Source organism: Haliotis rufescens, unplaced genomic scaffold (assembly GCF_023055435.1).
Source record: "Haliotis rufescens isolate VD_foot unplaced genomic scaffold, xgHalRufe1.0.p SCAF_2, whole genome shotgun sequence".
Classification (NCBI taxonomy): domain Eukaryota; kingdom Metazoa; phylum Mollusca; class Gastropoda; order Lepetellida; family Haliotidae; genus Haliotis; species Haliotis rufescens.
Genome location: NW_025963890.1, coordinates 15,898,036 through 15,916,770, shown reverse-complemented (window position 1 = coordinate 15,916,770; position 18,735 = coordinate 15,898,036). Strand labels below are relative to the sequence as shown.

At 41.5% G+C, this 18,735-nt stretch overlaps 1 protein-coding gene across 1 annotated transcript; it reads left to right on the top strand.

The window, feature by feature from the left end:
* Positions 1 to 3,335: 3,335 nt before the first annotated feature.
* On the top strand, positions 3,336 to 8,409 carry LOC124135607 (integrin beta-1-binding protein 1-like). The gene is made up of 5 exons (XM_046501008.2): positions 3,336 to 3,557; positions 3,773 to 3,952; positions 5,220 to 5,315; positions 6,062 to 6,214; positions 7,712 to 8,409. The coding sequence occupies exons 1-5, from the start codon at positions 3,489 to 3,491 to the stop codon at positions 7,775 to 7,777; spliced, it is 564 nt and encodes a 187-aa protein (XP_046356964.1). The 5' UTR covers positions 3,336 to 3,488; the 3' UTR covers positions 7,778 to 8,409.
* The last annotated feature ends 10,326 nt before the right edge of the window (positions 8,410 to 18,735 follow it).

Here is an 18,735-nt window from a genome sequence, read left to right as displayed (position 1 = left end):
GGTCATGTTCACTTTGTGGCATACAGTTGTCTTTTAAAGGCGGCACCATTTCAACGATGAGAAACATTGCCAAATGCAAAACAATCGACTCTCCTCAATTGAAAATGGCTTCTTATACGAATACTCATGAGTAATGACTTACAAGTACTCGAATAATATTTTCCAACCCATTTTAACCCAAGACAAGAGTTTGGTTTGTTTTTTTAAATCAACTTGACACACGCCCTAAGATAATAATAAAGAAGACAAACTCAAGTATTGTGTCACAGTAATTGTATTATATACATTGTATAACAGTTCATAACACCATATGCACACATATCTTAATTTTGCACTAATTCTGGGCACCCCTATCACATATATTATCAAAAGCATGCTGTGTTTTCTAACTGTTTTCACGCACTTAGGCATTGTAACAGTATCATTAGGATAAAAGTGTATTCATGTTTTCACAACAGATTGGTACACTGGTCAGTACAGAAATCAAAGTAAATTGATGAGATTGGTTAAAGCAACAGTGGACTCTACTGGAAGGTATTACATTGTAATAACAACATCTAATATGCATCCTCTGTACATATCCTGCTCACATTGAATATTCATTCTTCCCCGCCCTGAAGGCGGGGAAGTTTAAGGATTAGTTTATTTTTTACTCAAGGAGAGCGCCAATTTGGTTTCCCTGAAGCAAATTTAGTTTTGAAAATGAAATGAGTTTGACTTAATCTGGACATTTTTTAACCATATTCTGTGACTTAGTCACGTTTCGTAATGTAGATAATCTATTTGTTCATTTTATTTTTAAAAGAGCTAACAATGTTTAGGGGAAATATATGTCTCCTTTCGCTAAAGTTAACCGGTCTATATTTTGTAAGAATAAACTATTGCGCTCTGAGCGATTATCTCCTTTAGCTATAGGCGTAGTATAGAGCTTTATCACGCACTGACCTTGCAATGCTGTACATCGTATCTTATTAAAACTGTATCACTGAGAGTGGGTGATTATCTCCCTTACCCGAATAGCTCTATTGCGCACAACCTTTGTATCATACATTATTCAGGCAGCCAGCGAGAACGGTTCCAGGGAGGAATTCAGGTCAAGCCTGTAACGCGCACTCAATCCTTCTCCCTTCACACTGCTATTGCAACTTATTGTTCAACACGATTAACTACCAGGCTTCTATAAAGTATGACTCTGTTCAGTAAACAACACATGTTTGGTTTGTTTGTTGTTTAACGCCGCATTCAGCAATATTCCAGCTATATGACGGCGGTCTGTAAATAATCGAGTCTGGACCAGACAATCCAGTGATTGACATCATGAGCAGCGATCCACGCAATTGGTATACGATGACATGCATCAACCAAGCCAGCGAGTCTGACCACCCGATCCCGTTAGTCGCCTTTTATGACAAGCAAAGTCGCCTTTTACGACAGGCATGGGTTGCTGAAGACCTATTCTACCCCGGATCTTCACGCGTCAACAACACTTCTCAAACAACGGGTTTGATGTGAGAATTTTTTAATTATTTGTCTTCATAATCACATGTATGGCGCTTGCTATGCATAGTTGAGCACAGTATTGTTTCAAGTAGTTCACTGTATGTAATGTATGATTCATATCGTTTCATACGGCGGTTTACGGTTCTGCATGGTTTATTGCCTTGACAGTTTTTTTAACTTCCGGCAGAGATTATACACCCGTATATGTTCTTTTCTTCTGGATAAAACAGGTTGATCTGTAATTTGCAATTACTTTCCTGAAACATAATGCGGTTGCATGGTATATTCACGATGTTTGGGTTGAACATAATAACATTCTTCTATACAAACTTCAAATCTAAACCCGAAGTAATCACAAGACAAACCCAATAAACCAAGAGTGAACCGTACACAAGAGTGAGTGAGGGATTTGGGTTTGACGCCGTTTTCAATATTATTCAACTTATATCAAGGCGTGTCAGCTTGCTGTGGGAGGAAATCCCGAAGTGATGTTGGTCTTAGACGTTCACCACTTTGTTGAAAACCACGAGCACGGGTATAGTGCTGACAACATAATCGGGGCGAACCAGGATTCAAACACACTGTCATAGGTTTCTGGCGTGCCCAAGGGACACAACTCTGCATAGCGAATTACAGCGCCTTAAGCGATTGGGCCAACCGTGCCCCCGTACACAACTGTAACAAACTATCGTGCAACAAAGATTTTTTAGATAAAATGTGTATTGCGTAACATTCCATAAAGAAACAGTGGCAATATTACACTATCACAAACTACAAAATATATGCACAATAACAATTAACAAATATAACAATTTTATTTTAAAACAAGTGTATTATAATGATGCGGAAACAATATGGGAATTGAGCAAAACTATGGCATTGTTGTACATGCAAGGAATTTATTTATAATTGTTGATATGATAACACGTACATCTTGGGAGTTGTTTCTGGATAACTGTTGGTAAAATTATAAAGAACTGTTCTTTTTAACAGAGTGTACCAAATTCTTTATCATGATTGAGTATTATTTGTGATTCCCTTTCTTGGTAGTTTGTGCAAGACAGTGCATAGTGTGGCTCATCTTCTGAGACATCACATGTTTCACAGAGACGTTGTGCCACTGAAGTTGGTGGGTTTTTTTATATCTACCAATTTCAATTTTTAGTTTGTGATTACTCAAACGAAATTTTGAGAAATTTGACCCACGAGCTTTGCTTTTACAATATGTTAGATTATTCTCAATATTTATAGATGACTTGACCAACCTGCATGCTCCGAACTTGCTGTTAGATAAAATGGGAATCCCTTAGTGAATGCGTGAACATATTTTTACGTTTGGACAGGAGTTTATTTACAGTGGATTCATGACATTTATTTGTGTTTACTCTTTCAAATGTTTGTTTTATTTAACCCAGCCAACAATCTGACCAGAATTATTGATATTTTCTGCCAAAGCATGATAAAGAATGACATTAGTTGTGTTATCTATATTGGACTTTTTTTTATTATAGGTACTAATAGTGGGTATATATCTTCTGTATATAGTTCTGCCTGACAGGCCCAGTTAAGGGCAAATATTTGTACAAGTATCACTTGTCCCCAACTTGATTCAAATAAAACTGTTTTCTATAACCAATAATCTTTATATGTTATCGCGAATCATATAGTTAGTCAAAAGTCCATGATGGTATGGATATGCTTTTGGCTTTTGCAAATTATTATTTTGAAAATATTCTAATAAATGTCCGTAACACTGTGAAGTCATTTCCATGAAAGATGTTCTTAGGTAAATAGTTTGGGCGTGGCTTGTAAAATTCAACTGGGGCTCTTGCCAGTATGCGCAATGTATTATGCGCTAAACTTTATGACTGCCTAGATGTAGAAGTCTACGTTACACTGTTCATTCTCTTTTGGGGTATTTGACATGTTGACCAGAAACATGTTTTCAACCAAGAATGTAACGTGCGAATGATATCTTAATTATCAAAATGTTTAAATCAAAGCAAAAACGGGCTGTGCCCAGTGGAAGCAGGGAGTCGGTGGAGAGTGGTAATATGGTGAGATTGTTTGACAGGGGCCCTCTTGGGGTTTTGTGGTGTTAATAACTTTCATTTCAGACATGATATTTTGTCCAACTATTTACCTGGTATGTCTGATCTGATTATAAATGATTTGATTCAAATTACAGAAATACATACTTATGAAACATTGTAGACGACACATGTAAAATAAATTAAAACTGCAGTGTCTAAATTACATTTTAACCCCCCAGAGTGGCTCAAGCAATGAAAATCTAACAGCAAGCAAGGAGAAGGATACAGTAGACATGATCCTTAAACAGAAAGTTCACTTCAACCTGTTCTATATGGGCATGGTGCAAAATGTGAACCTGACAAGCGCCAAGAAGCGGGACACAGAGGCTCAGCTCATTGACCAGGTAGAGGAGGCTCAAGTAAGTGCAGAGGCTATGAGGCTCAGGGACATGGTAGGCGAAGGGTAGACAGGCAGTATGGAAACAATACCTGTTTCAAATAGTTCTTTCCTCTTCCTGATGTGTTCCAAATAACTTCAGGACAATGTTTTGAACATTTATTCAAATCAGATTTTCTGTTGCATTTTGTTTGTTTAAGGTAATTTGAGACATTATTTGTATGGTATTATTGAAAAAAAAGAGACTGCTCCAGGCAAGATAATTACTTTTTATAATGCACAGACTGCCACTGTGGTCTAGTGGATTGAGGGTCGGCCCAAAGAGCGGAAGGTCCGTTGTTCAATCCCGAACGTCATACGAAAAGATGTTACTTGTTGTTACCCTGCCTGGTGCTTGGCATTAAGAGGATAAAACATAGACTGTAGGCTCAGAGTCAGTATACTGTGTCTGAGTGGGTATCCATGTTAAACTGTGGCATGGTCTCTGGTGGGCTAGCATTATGAAACACTCATGCACACATACACACACACCACACACACCACACACACACACACACACATTGCTGAAAAAGTGTAATAATTAAGAAAGACAGTTAGCTCTAACCCCATGTGTAGTGTAATAAAGTCTCGTTTTTCCCTGAGCTATTATAGTTAACGCACGAGGACGCTTGCGTCAGTGTGCTTTGATGGAAGTATATAATTTTCTTATTTTTCTTTCTCTTTTTTAATAAGTTTCTTTTTTAAATACATCATATTTCATTTTCCGTCATTATCAGTGTCCCCCGCCATGATATTGCAGGAATATTGCTAAAAGCGGTGTAAAACCATACTCACTCATTATGAGTAGTCTGCAGTTGACCCATTCCTTTGTCCAGAGACAGACCTAATTCGGAGGCACCAGTGCTCGCCTCAGACGATTTTGTGACTTGTGGCACAAATGCAAAGGTTGAATTATGTTTATGATAAGCCTGCAGCATGAGAGAGAATTAACATCATCTTCCTATAATAATATTCAAATATTCGACAAGTTTAGGGAAACTATTTAACCGAAATCTTGCTTGACGGAAATGAAAAAAATGTTTCCAAGGGTACGTTAGATCACAGGGTAGAAGACTTGAACAGCACCTTGACTTTGGTCCATTCTGACGTAACTCAAAAAGTGTACTTTATTGCGGGATAAAGTACAGTCGACACCTTTTGATCATTTAGCAAAGCATCCTAGAGTCTTAAACGCAGCGTTAAACACCCATTTCACCGAACCCAGATAATGCACATTTTTCGTCTTTTAGATTGAGGGTAAGCTGCCCTTGTCTGTGACAGAGGAGGACAAGGTGGCGATCACCGTATCTCGACATGGAATCAAAGTGATGGACACTTCCAGACAGGTGGGACACTGGCACATGAGTTGTTTTTTGTTGTTGTTTAATGCTGAACTCAGCAATATTCTAGCTATATGAAGGCAGTCTGTAAATAATTGACTCTGTACAAGACAATCCAGTGATTGACATCATGAGCATCGATCCACGCAATTGGGATACGATGACATGCATCAACCAAGCCAGCGAGCCTGACCACCCGATCCTGTTAGTCGACAAGCATAGTTGCCTTTACAGCAAGCATGGGTTGCTGAAGACCCATTCTACCCCACATCTTCATGGGTGTTTACTACAGTTGTGACTTTAAGCAAACAAGCTACAACAAACACACACATTGAGTGATCTGCCAACTTCAGAAATTTGAACACTGGATTCTTATTTTTTCAACAGAAAAATCCTGGGCTATTCTAAAGAGGCATAATTTTTTTGTCCACTTGTGTTTTGCTGAGTGAGTGAGTGAGTTTGGTTTTACGCTGCTTTAAGCAATATTCCAGCAATATCACGGCGGGGGACACCAGAAATGGGCTTCACACATTGTACCCATGTCGGGATTCAAACCTGGGTCTTCGGCGTGACAAGCGAACGCTTTAAACACTAGGCTACCCGACCGCCCCTTGTGTTTTACTTACCAGGTGTAACAGAATATTAATTGTCATTCATGATGTGTTCAGGATTCCCTGCTACGTGTTCTTCTTATCAAAATGTGGAGCTGACGAATTAATTCAGAGTTTTCCTGGGTTATTCTTTTAACTCAGGAAGTTTTCCAGCGCCATCCACTTTACACGATTGCACAACTGATTCACTACAACGATGGTTTCGGCAAACAGAACATTGCACTGAAGATCGGTCAAGTTGGGAAGATCATCAACCAGTGCTATCAGTGTTATATCTACCAGTGTCATACAGAGGTAGGTGATCTATCAGTGTTATATCTACCAATGTCATACAGAGGTAGGTCATCAATCAGTCTTGTATCTACGCATGTCACACAGAGGTAGGGCATCAACCAGTATTATATCTACCAATGTCATAGAGAGGTAGGTCATTAACCAGTATTATATCTACCAATGTCATACAGAGGTATGTCATCAACCAGTATTATATAGATCTACCAATGTCATACAGAGGTAGGTCATCAACCAGTGCTACTAGTTGTTATATCTACCAATGTCACAGAGGTAGGTCATCAACCAGTGTTGTATCTACCAATGTCATACAGAGGTAGGTCATCAACCAGTTTTATATCTACCAATGTCACACAGAGGTAGGGCATCAACCAGTATCATATCTACCAATGTCATAGAGAGGTAGGTCATTAACCAGTATTATATCTACCAATGTCATACAGAGGTAGGTCATCAACCAGTGCTACTAGGTGTTATATCTACCAATGTCATACAGAGGTAGGTCATCAACCAGTGTTGTATCTACCAATGTCATACAGAGGTAGGTCATCAACCAGTGTTGTATCTATCAATGTCACACAGTGGTAGGTCATCAACCAGTGTTGTATCTACCAATGTCATACAGAGGTAGGTCATCAACCAGTGCTACTAGGTGTTATATCTACCAATGTCATACAGAGGTAGGTCATCAACCAGTGTTGTATCTACCAATGTCACACAGTGGTAGGTCATCAACCAGTTATGTATCTACCAATGTCATACATAGGTAGGTCATCAACCAGTATTACATCTACCAATGTCACAGAGATAGGTCATCAACCAGTGTTGTATTTTCCAATGTCATACAGAGGTAGGTCATCAACCAGTATTATATCTACCAATGACACATACAGGTAGGTCATCAACCAGCTTTTATCTTCCAATGTCACACAGAGGTAGGTCATCAACCAGTGTTGTATCTACCAATGTCATACAGAGGTAGTTCATCAACCAGTGTTGTATCTACCAATGTCACACAGAGGTAGGTCATCAACCAGTATTATATCTATCAATGTCATACAGAGGTAGGTCATCAACCAGTATTATATCTACCAATGACACATACAGGTAGGTCATCAACCAGCTTGTATCTACCAATGTCACACAGAGGTAGGTCATCAACCAGTATTATATCTATCAATGTCACATAGAGGTAGGTCATCAACCAGTGCTACCAGTGTTATGTCTACCAATGACACATACAGGTAGGTCATCAACCAGTTTTTATCTTCCAATGACACATACAGGTAGGTCATCAACCAGTGTTATATCTGAAGGAAGCTGAGATCGAGTTGTCACAACCCATGAATGTTTTTGGTCATAGGTTCAAGATTAAGGGTTCACCTGATGTGGCCTCCAATGGAGGGTTTGTCAGCTCTTCACAAACACAGGTATTGCATTGGAGTAAAAGATTTGATTTTAAGGAGATTGATATATCTGATCCCAATGTCCTAATTTCAGGAGGAGGCGAATGCTATTTGCCAGTGTGTGAGGAGGCTGTTTGATGCCATCACTGCAAAAGCATGAACATTTCTGGGACAGCTTGCCATTGATGACTTCTTTGTGTGTGATGGGGTGAATTGTGAGGCTGTCACTGCTAAAACATGAAGACTGTTGGGACAGCTAGCCACAAAGGAATACATTGTGTATGGTAGAGTGAATTGTGAGGCTGTCACTGCTAAAACATGAAGACTGTTGGGACAGCTAGCCACAAAGGAATACATTGTGTATGGTAGAGTGAATTGTGAGGCTGTCACTGTTGGGACAGCTAGCCATTGAGGACTCCTTTGTGTGTGATGGGGTGAATTGTGAAGCTGTTTGATGCTGTCACTGCTAAAACATGAAGACTGTTGGGACAGCTAGCTTTTATGGACTTCATTGTGAGTGATGGAGTTAGTTGTGAGGCTGTTAAACTGTATTTCATCAATGCATGTCAGCCTAAAGATGGAGGATACCATAAAGTGATGCAGGTGCTGACAGAAACATCAGCAGCAGGAATTGGACTGATGACATGTGATATTGACATTGAGATACATTTCCTTGACGTCGTTTATAGGAGGATCACTAAATTATTTGCATAAAACATTGTTGAATTGTGCCTTAATTGTTTATATGTGAACTGAAGATACATTGTTATAATAAATAATGATAGGAACATATTTTTACATTTGAAATATTATAAAGTAATAGAAATGAGTCAGACATATTTTGTCTACTTAGCTTTGGACAGGAAAAAGCAAAGGACCTTTCTTACCCATCATCATTGCTAATTTAATAAAACTTAGAAAAACCCTAAGACATGTAGCAAGGTGTGTCCCCAGTGTCCTATGCTTGAAGTAAGAGCTGAGTACATACTTCACCGGTGTCCTATGCTTGAAGTAAGAACCAAGATCAGAGTTCCCCGGTGTCCTATGCTTGAAGTAAGAGCTGAGTACAGAGGTCCCCGGTGTCCTATTCTTGAAGTAAGAGCTGAGTACATACTTCACCGGTGTCCTATGCTTGAAGTAAGAACCGAGATCAGAGTTCCCCTGTGTCCTATGCTTGAAGTAAGAGCTGAGTACAGAGGTCCCCGGTGTCCTATGCTTGAAGTAAGAGCTGAGTACAGAGGTCCCCGGTGACCTATGCTTGAAGTAGGAGCTGAGTACATACTTCACCAGTGTCCTATGCTTGAAGTAAGAACCGAGATCAGAGTTCACCTGTGTCCTATGCTTGAAGTAAGAGCTGAGTACAGAGGTCCCCGGTGTCCTATGCTTGAAGTAACAGCAGAGTACAGAGTTCCCCTGTGTCCTATGCTTGAAGTAAGAGCTGAGTACAGAGGTCCCCGGTGTCCTATGCTTGAAGTAAGAGCTGAGTACATACTTCACCGGTGTCCTATGCTTGAAGTAAGAACCGAGATCAGAGTTCCCCTGTGTCCTATGCTTGAAGTAAGAGCTGAGTACAGAGGCCCCCGGTGTCCTATGCTTGAAGTAACAGCAGAGTACAGAGTTCCCCTGTGTCCTATGCTTGAAGTAAGAGCTGAGTACAGAGGTCCCCGGTGTCCTATGCTTGAAGTAACAGCAGAGTACAGAGGTCCCCGGTGTCCTATGCTTGAAGTAACAGCGGAGTACAGAGGTCCCCGGTGTCCTATTCTTGAAGTAAGAGCTGAGTACATACTTCAACGGTGTCCTATGCTTGAAGTAAGAGCTGAGTACAGAGGTCCCCGGTGTCCTATGCTTGAAGTAAGAGCGGAGTACATACTTCACCGTTGTCCTATGCTTGAAGTAAGAGCTGAGTACAGAGGTCCCCGGTGTCCTATGCTTGAAGTAAGAGCTGAGTACATACTTCACCGGTGTCCTATGCTTGAAGTAACAGCAGAGTACAGAGGTCCCGGTGTCCTATTCTTGAAGTAAGAGCTGAGTACATACTTCACCGGTGTCCTATGCTTGAAGTAAGAGCTGAGTACAGAGGTCCCCGGTGTCCTATGCTTGAAGTAGGAGCTAAGTACAGAGGTCCCCGGTGTCCTATTCTTGAAGTAAGAGCTGAGTACATACTTCACCGGTGTCCTATGCTTGAAGTAACAGCAGAGTACAGAGGTCCCGGTGTCCTATTCTTGAAGTAAGAGCTGACTACAGAGGTCCCCGGTGTCCTATGCTTGAAGTAAGAGCTGAGTATAGAGGTCCCCGGTGTCCTATGCTTGAAGTAAGAGCTGAGTACATACTTCACCGGTGTCCTATGCTTGAAGTAAGAGCTGAGAACAGAGGTCCCCGGTGTCCTATGCTTGAAGTAAGAGCTAAGTACAGAGGTCCCCGGTGTCCTATTCTTGAAGTAAGAGCTGAGTACAGAGGTCCCCGGTGTCCTATGCTTGAAGTAAGAGCTGAGTACATACTTCACCGGTGTCCTATTCTTGAAGTAAGAGCTGAGTACATACTTCACCGGTGTCCTATGCTTGAAGTAACAGCAGAGTACAGAGGTCCCCGGTGTCCTATTCTTGAAGTAAGAGCTGAGTACATACTTCACCGGTGTCCTATGCTTGAAGTAGGAGCTAAGTACAGAGGTCCCCTGTGTCCTATGCTTGAAGTAAGAGCTGAGTACATACTTCACCGGTGTCCTATGCTTGAAGTAGGAGCTAAGTACAGAGGTCCCCGGTGTCCTATTCTTGAAGTAAGAGCTGAGTACATACTTCACCGGTGTCCTATGCTTGAAGTAGGAGCTGAGTACAGAGGTCCCTGGTGTCCTATGCTTGAAGTAAGAGCTGAGTACATACTTCACCGGTGTCCTATTCTTGAAGTAAGAGCTGAGTACATACTTCACCGGTGTCCTATGCTTGAAGTAACAGCAGAGTACAGAGGTCCCCGGTGTCCTATTCTTGAAGTAAGAGCTGAGTACATACTTCACCGGTGTCCTATGCTTGAAGTAACAGCAGAGTACAGAGGTCCCCGGTGTCCTATTCTTGAAGTAAGAGCTGAGTACATACTTCACCGGTGTCCTATGCTTGAAGTAAGAGCTGAGTACATACTTCATCGGTGTCCTATGCTTGAAGTAAGAGCTGAGTACAGAGGTCCCCGGTGTCCTATGCTTGAAGTAAGAGCTGAGTACATACTTCACCGGTGTCCTATGCTTGAAGTAACAGCAGAGTACAGAGGTCCCCGGTGTCCTATTCTTGAAGTAAGAGCTGAGTACATACTTCACCGGTGTCCTATGCTTGAAGTAAGAGCTGAGTACATACTTCATCGGTGTCCTATTCTTGAAGTAAGAGCTGAGTACAGAGGTCCCCGGTGTCCTATGCTTGAAGTAAGAGCTGAGTACATACTTCACCGGTGTCCTATGCTTGAAGTAAGGGCTGAGTACAGAGGTCCCCGGTGTCCTATGCTTGAAGTAAGAGCTGAGTACATACTTCACCGGTGTCCTATGCTTGAAGTAAGAGCTGAGTACAGAGGTCCCTGGTGTCCTATGCTTGAAGTAAGAGCGGAGTACAGAGGTCCCTGGTGTCCTATGCTTGAAGTAAGAGCTGAGTACATACTTCACCGGTGTCCTATGCTTGAAGTAAGAGCTGAGTACAGAGGTCCCTGGTGTCCTATGCTTGAAGTAAGAGCGGAGTACAGAGGTCCCCGGTGTCCTATGCTTGAAGTAACAGCGGAGTACAGAGTTCCCCGGTGTCCTATGCTTGAAGTAAGAGCTGAGTACAGAGGTCCCCGGTGTCCTATGCTTGAAGTAAGAGCTGAGTACAGAGGTCCCCGGTGACCTATGCTTGAAGTAGGAGCTGAGTACATACATCACCAGTGTCCTATGCTTGAAGTAAGAGCTGAGTACAGAGGTCCCCGGTGTCCTATGCTTGAAGTAGGAGCTGAGTACATACTTCACCGGTGTCCTATGCTTGAAGTAAGAGCTGAGTACAGAGGTCCCCGGTGTCCTATGCTTGAAGTAGGAGCTGAGTACATACTTCACCGGTGTCCTATTCTTGAAGTAAGAGCTGAGTACATACTTCACCGGTGTCCTATGCTTATAGTAAGAGCAGAGTACAGAGGTCCCTGGTGTCCTATTCTTGAAGTAAGAGCTGAGTACATACTTCACCGGTGTCCTATGCTTGAAGTAGGAGCTAAGTACAGAGGTCCCCGGTGTCCTATGCTTGAAGTAAGAGCTGAGTACATACTTCACCGGTGTCCTATGCTTGAAGTAGGAGCTAAGTACAGAGGTCCCCGGTGTCCTATTCTTGAAGTAAGAGCTGAGTACATACTTCACCGGTGTCCTATGCTTGAAGTAGGAGCTGAGTACAGAGGTCCCTGGTGTCCTATGCTTGAAGTAAGAGCTGAGTACATACTTCACCGGTGTCCTATTCTTGAAGTAAGAGCTGAGTACATACTTCACCGGTGTCCTATGCTTGAAGTAACAGCAGAGTACAGAGGTCCCCGGTGTCCTATTCTTGAAGTAAGAGCTGAGTACATACTTCACCGGTGTCCTATGCTTGAAGTAAGAGCTGAGTACATACTTCATCGGTGTCCTATTCTTGAAGTAAGAGCTGAGTACAGAGGTCCCCGGTGTCCTATGCTTGAAGTAAGAGCTGAGTACATACTTCACCGGTGTCCTATGCTTGAAGTAAGGGCTGAGTACAGAGGTCCCCGGTGTCCTATGCTTGAAGTAAGAGCTGAGTACATACTTCACCGGTGTCCTATGCTTGAAGTAAGAGCTGAGTACAGAGGTCCCTGGTGTCCTATGCTTGAAGTAAGAGCGGAGTACAGAGGTCCCTGGTGTCCTATGCTTGAAGTAAGAGCTGAGTACATACTTCACCGGTGTCCTATGCTTGAAGTAAGAGCTGAGTACAGAGGTCCCTGGTGTCCTATGCTTGAAGTAAGAGCGGAGTACAGAGGTCCCCGGTGTCCTATGCTTGAAGTAACAGCGGAGTACAGAGTTCCCCGGTGTCCTATGCTTGAAGTAAGAGCTGAGTACAGAGGTCCCCGGTGTCCTATGCTTGAAGTAAGAGCTGAGTACAGAGGTCCCCGGTGACCTATGCTTGAAGTAGGAGCTGAGTACATACATCACCAGTGTCCTATGCTTGAAGTAAGAGCTGAGTACAGAGGTCCCCGGTGTCCTATGCTTGAAGTAGGAGCTGAGTACATACTTCACCGGTGTCCTATGCTTGAAGTAAGAGCTGAGTACAGAGGTCCCCGGTGTCCTATGCTTGAAGTAGGAGCTGAGTACATACTTCACCGGTGTCCTATTCTTGAAGTAAGAGCTGAGTACATACTTCACCGGTGTCCTATGCTTATAGTAAGAGCAGAGTACAGAGGTCCCTGGTGTCCTATTCTTGAAGTAAGAGCTGAGTACATACTTCACCGGTGTCCTATGCTTGAAGTAGGAGCTAAGTACAGAGGTCCCCGGTGTCCTATGCTTGAAGTAAGAGCTGAGTACATACTTCACCGGTGTCCTATGCTTGAAGTAGGAGCTAAGTACAGAGGTCCCCGGTGTCCTATTCTTGAAGTAAGAGCTGAGTACATACTTCACCGGTGTCCTATGCTTGAAGTAGGAGCTGAGTACAGAGGTCCCTGGTGTCCTATGCTTGAAGTAAGAGCTGAGTACATACTTCACCGGTGTCCTATTCTTGAAGTAAGAGCTGAGTACATACTTCACCGGTGTCCTATGCTTGAAGTAACAGCAGAGTACAGAGGTCCCCGGTGTCCTATTCTTGAAGTAAGAGCTGAGTACATACTTCACCGGTGTCCTATGCTTGAAGTAACAGCAGAGTACAGAGGTCCCCGGTGTCCTATTCTTGAAGTAAGAGCTGAGTACATACTTCACCGGTGTCCTATGCTTGAAGTAAGAGCTGAGTACATACTTCATCGGTGTCCTATGCTTGAAGTAAGAGCTGAGTACAGAGGTCCCCGGTGTCCTATGCTTGAAGTAAGAGCTGAGTACATACTTCACCGGTGTCCTATGCTTGAAGTAAGAGCTGAGTACAGAGGTCCCCGGTGTCCTATGCTTGAAGTAAGAGCTGAGTACATACTTCACCGGTGTCCTATGCTTGAAGTAAGGGCTGAGTACAGAGGTCCCCGGTGTCCTATGCTTGAAGTAAGAGCTGAGTACATACTTCACCGGTGTCCTATGCTTGAAGTAAGAGCTGAGTACAGAGGTCCCTGGTGTCCTATGCTTGAAGTAAGAGCGGAGTACAGAGGTCCCCGGTGTCCTATGCTTGAAGTAACAGCGGCGTACAGAGTTCCCCGGTGTCCTATGCTTGAAGTAAGAGCTGAGTACAGAGGTCCCCGGTGTCCTATGCTTGAAGTAAGAGCTGAGTACAGAGGTCCCCGGTGACCTATGCTTGAAGTAGGAGCTGAGTACATACTTCACCAGTGTCCTATGCTTGAAGTAAGAGCTGAGTACAGAGGTCCCCGGTGTCCTATGCTTGAAGTAGGAGCTGAGTACATACTTCACCGGTGTCCTATGCTTGAAGTAAGAGCTGAGTACAGAGGTCCCCGGTGTCCTATGCTTGAAGTAGGAGCTGAGTACATACTTCACCGGTGTCCTATGCTTGAAGTAAGAGCTGAGTACAGAGGTCCCCGGTGTCCGATGCTTGAAGTAAGAGCTGAGTACAGAGGTCCCCGGTGTCCGATGCTTGAAGTAAGAGCTGAGTTCAGAGGTCCCCGGTGTCCTATGCTTGAAGTAAAGGATGTGATGATCACAATGTCTGCAGACGTTGTCTCTGAAACTTTTTGATCAACAATTGCTTCACCAAGAAACAAAATCATGTCAAAGACTAGGGTAAGATGGAATTGTTTTTCTTGGAAATCAATGACACCAAAATGAAAAAAGATCTATTTTATTTAGCATTTATATTGCTCGATACAGTTTATTGTTAGCAACATAATCACCATACCATATCTTATGCACATATTTACACAATACCATCACACTCCTCTCTCTAATTATGCACTGTTTGATGAACAATGAACACACAAAGCGAATCTCATACGTCTACCAGGTGCTTTTTCGAGCTTCCAATATTAAGGTAGGCTATCTTTCCATGTTTCTTGGATTTTGTAATTGAGCACAGAGCGCAGCCACTGTGTCCATGCACACTGAAGCCTGGCACCTGGAGCCCTCGAGATGGAAACATCTCCAGTTCATGTTGTCTGAAAGATATTGCAAGGGCACTCTCACACAGCTCCTATCTCAGCCTCCCATGACACAGCAGCAATAGTAACATACAACATGTACACACATCAGTATTGCCCAAAACAATGGGATTTCTTTTCGAAATGAATGACCGCATTTTCAAAAACACCATGATTTAGCATCTATATTAGAATCAAAGCAAGCAGGTCAATAAAATTCATAACTGAAGTAGATGTCAAATCTAAGAATAGGTCTAGAATGAATAAGTAGCATCTAAAACTGACATAAAAAAACAAACCTAAACCTACTTTTGATGACATGAATATCAACCAATTACCTCACCTCTGGTTGTATGTCAACATCTTTGAGAGAATGTGAAAAGTCAACACCTTGTCACTGTAAAAGGCATACTGTAAATCTTGAAATTAACGTGAGCAAGAATTAAATGCGAGTGGTCTTTTTTTCGCATTTATGAAACGTCACATTTATATCTCCAAAATGACTATCAACAATAAGACTGCACTGGATACATTGGATAGCGGAAATACCAACTTGAATATAACCACAAACACGGTTTATTGAGCAGCAGTTGCCACAGTTATATAACCATGTCATTCCAAGAATAAGAATTACACACTAGGCATCCGGTGAGTGATCACTGCTGGGGTCAAGAATTCTACCCACTTGTGTCTAACCAGGCATCACTGACCACTCCAATCAGTGAGTTGTTGGTTCTATTATTTTATTGCCTTACTTCCTTAATGCCAGTCAACAGAATAAACGTACAAACTGTAGGTTGTTTGGGGGAAAACACTGCTTATTGTTATTACAGAAGTGCTCTACTCAGTGCTAATAAGCAGTGCTATTTGCTGTCTGATGGGATGAAGGTAAGGTTGGATTGAGGTAAGGATATGTATCATTCCACTGGGGATGGGGTGGGGGGAGTCGCATTGATTTTGAGTCACATTTCTGGCTAGGGGACAGCAGTCGTATTAATTTGGAGATGCATTAATTTCAAGACTTACAGTATTCCTGGGACATAAAAGACTAGTTACCAAATACTCATTGTCAATAATTCACAGCTTCTACATACACTACATGTTCCTCAATCAAGTGTGTATATAAAATTATATATATAAACGTCAATGAAAAGAAATAACAGTCTTGATTATCTGCAGATCCCATTTGGCGTAAAGGGCAAAATAGCTATGAAAATTAGACGAATGGAAAATGAATTATTATTATACGAAATATAATCAATGCCCCTAAGTTCAAACTTTGACCAGGCTCTGTAACAATGCCCCTGAAGCTAGCTACTGAAACTGTGAAATGGTCGAGGTTTTGGTGTCAATTCCAGTAAATCTGACAAAGGTATTTAATCAAGCATTGCATATAGTGTCCCAATAGTGTTTTAAACCACTGCAACAGTTAAAAGCCCTAAAGGTCATCCCTAGCATCGATACAAAACAAAGCATACCGTGTATCACGTATCATATCGGATATCATATTGACTTGCATATCTTGTATCAAATCATGTATCATATCACATGTGACACATCATGTATCTGATTGCATACCATAATGCATATCATGTATCATGTTTCATATCACATGTATCTGATTGCATACTATAATGCATATCATATATCATGTATCATATCACATGTATCTGATTGCATACCATAATGCATATCATATATCATGTATCATATCACATGTGACACATCATGTATCTGATTGCATACCATAATGCATATCATATATCATGTATCATATCACATGTATCTGATTGCATACCATAATACATATCATATATCATGTATCATATCACATGTGACACATCATGTATCTGATTGCATACCATAATGCATATCATATATCATGTATCATATCACATGTATCTGATTGCATACCATAATACATATCATATATCATGTATCATATCACATGTGACACATCATGTATCTGATTGCATACCATAATGCATATCATATATCATGTTTCATATCACATGTGACACATCATGTATCTGATTGCATACCATAATGCATATCATATATCATGTTTCATATCATTTTTGTTGTTGTTGTTAACACCGCACTCAGCAATATTCCAACTATATGACGGCAGTCTGTAAATAGTAGGCTCTGGACCAGACAATCCCGTGATTGACATGCAATTGGGATATGATGACATGCATTATAACCAAGTCAGCGAGCCTGACCACCTGATCCTGTTAGTCGCCTCATAGGACAAGTGTATCATGTACCATATCACATATATCACATATATAGCACATATTTTATCACGTATCATATCGAGTATCAGATTGTATATCACTCATATCAACATCCTGGTGAATCCTGGCATTTTACAGTGCCAAGACACATGGCACATGGCTTACTATACGTCCGCATAAATACATTTATCATAACAGTATTGGACTAAAACAGTGAGACATTTCTTCCTTATTAGAGAAGATAAAAAGATACAAAACAGAAACTTATAAGCACATGTATACAAGTCAATATTGTGTTGATATAACTAAGTAGATTTAACAAATACAACATGCTTATATACAACAATGGTTGATATCATGCATTGTGATTGATATCATGCATTAATGTGGTTGATATCATGCACTAATGTTTAAGATGAAAGCAGCATAAAAGAGAGTTCTTATACCAATGTAAACAAAATAAAATGTATGGTATGTGTCTTGATCCGGAACTCCCACACCTAGACACTTGTGCTCCTCCATCCCCCCCCCCCCCCCCCCCCCCGCCCCAAACCCGCCCTGACTTTGCCCTGACTTTGCCCTTTTACATTCAGATTAACCCTCGTGTTAAAGCAGAGCCTCAAGACCTTCGCTCAGATCCCACAACAATCTTTCCCCAAAGCTTGTAAGTCAACAAGCCCGAACTAATTTTGGTATCAATTTCAGTGTTATTCTGTCTTGGCATATGGACAAATATAAACCAATCTGACAAGACCAGAGTAAAGTGAACTAGACACAGGCTTCAGACTAGTGGCTCAAGTCACAGACTGCAGCACTGTTTATCAGCATGGGAAGGACTACAAAAATAGTCAAAAGATCTAAGGCACACAATAAATATGTTATCACATCCCAATGTACACTTCTTACAGAGTAAATCAGAATGGTAAGTGTATATACATTGCATGTGATGTCTTAGATAAAATGTCAATGAATGTAGCAATATGTACATTTAAACAACATAAGCAGGTATTAGCCATGTAATGTAATGCAATATTTGACATGATTCGAGGTGTTGATTGAGTTAATTATGTTTGAATAAACAGTAACATTGAGAATATTTTTCAGATAAACTTTAAACTACAGATGAGACAAGCAGTCTTAAATTGTTTCACAAAATATGTTATGCAGTAACAGTAGGCTTGTAGGTCATAATTTCAAATTGTTTGAAATTTAATTAGGACCAATTTATTATATGATTTTGCCAACACGTATACCCTAACAACTGCCAAAAAAACAATAAACATCATGAAAAATTCAAGGTATTTTGGAAACACCTGTTTCTTTTAAATAACTTTGCTTTCAAGAGATGTTTTGACAAGCAGAGACATCTCATGCTGGTAGATCCAGAACAGTTTCAGAAACTCTGCTAGACATTTTGGACCCAATTCTACAGGTACTGGTATCACTCTTCAACTGACTAGGAAACACAGGAACTTGCTTCCCTTATTAATCGGGGGCACGGGTGGCCAAGTCGTCTAAAGCGCTGCGATTCGCTGTGCAGAGTTGTGTCCCTTGGGCATGCCAGAAACCTATGATTGTGGGTTCGAATCCCGGTTCGCCCAAATTATGTTTCTAGGTTTGTCAGCACCATACCCTTGCTCGTGGGTTTCACCGAAGTGGTAAA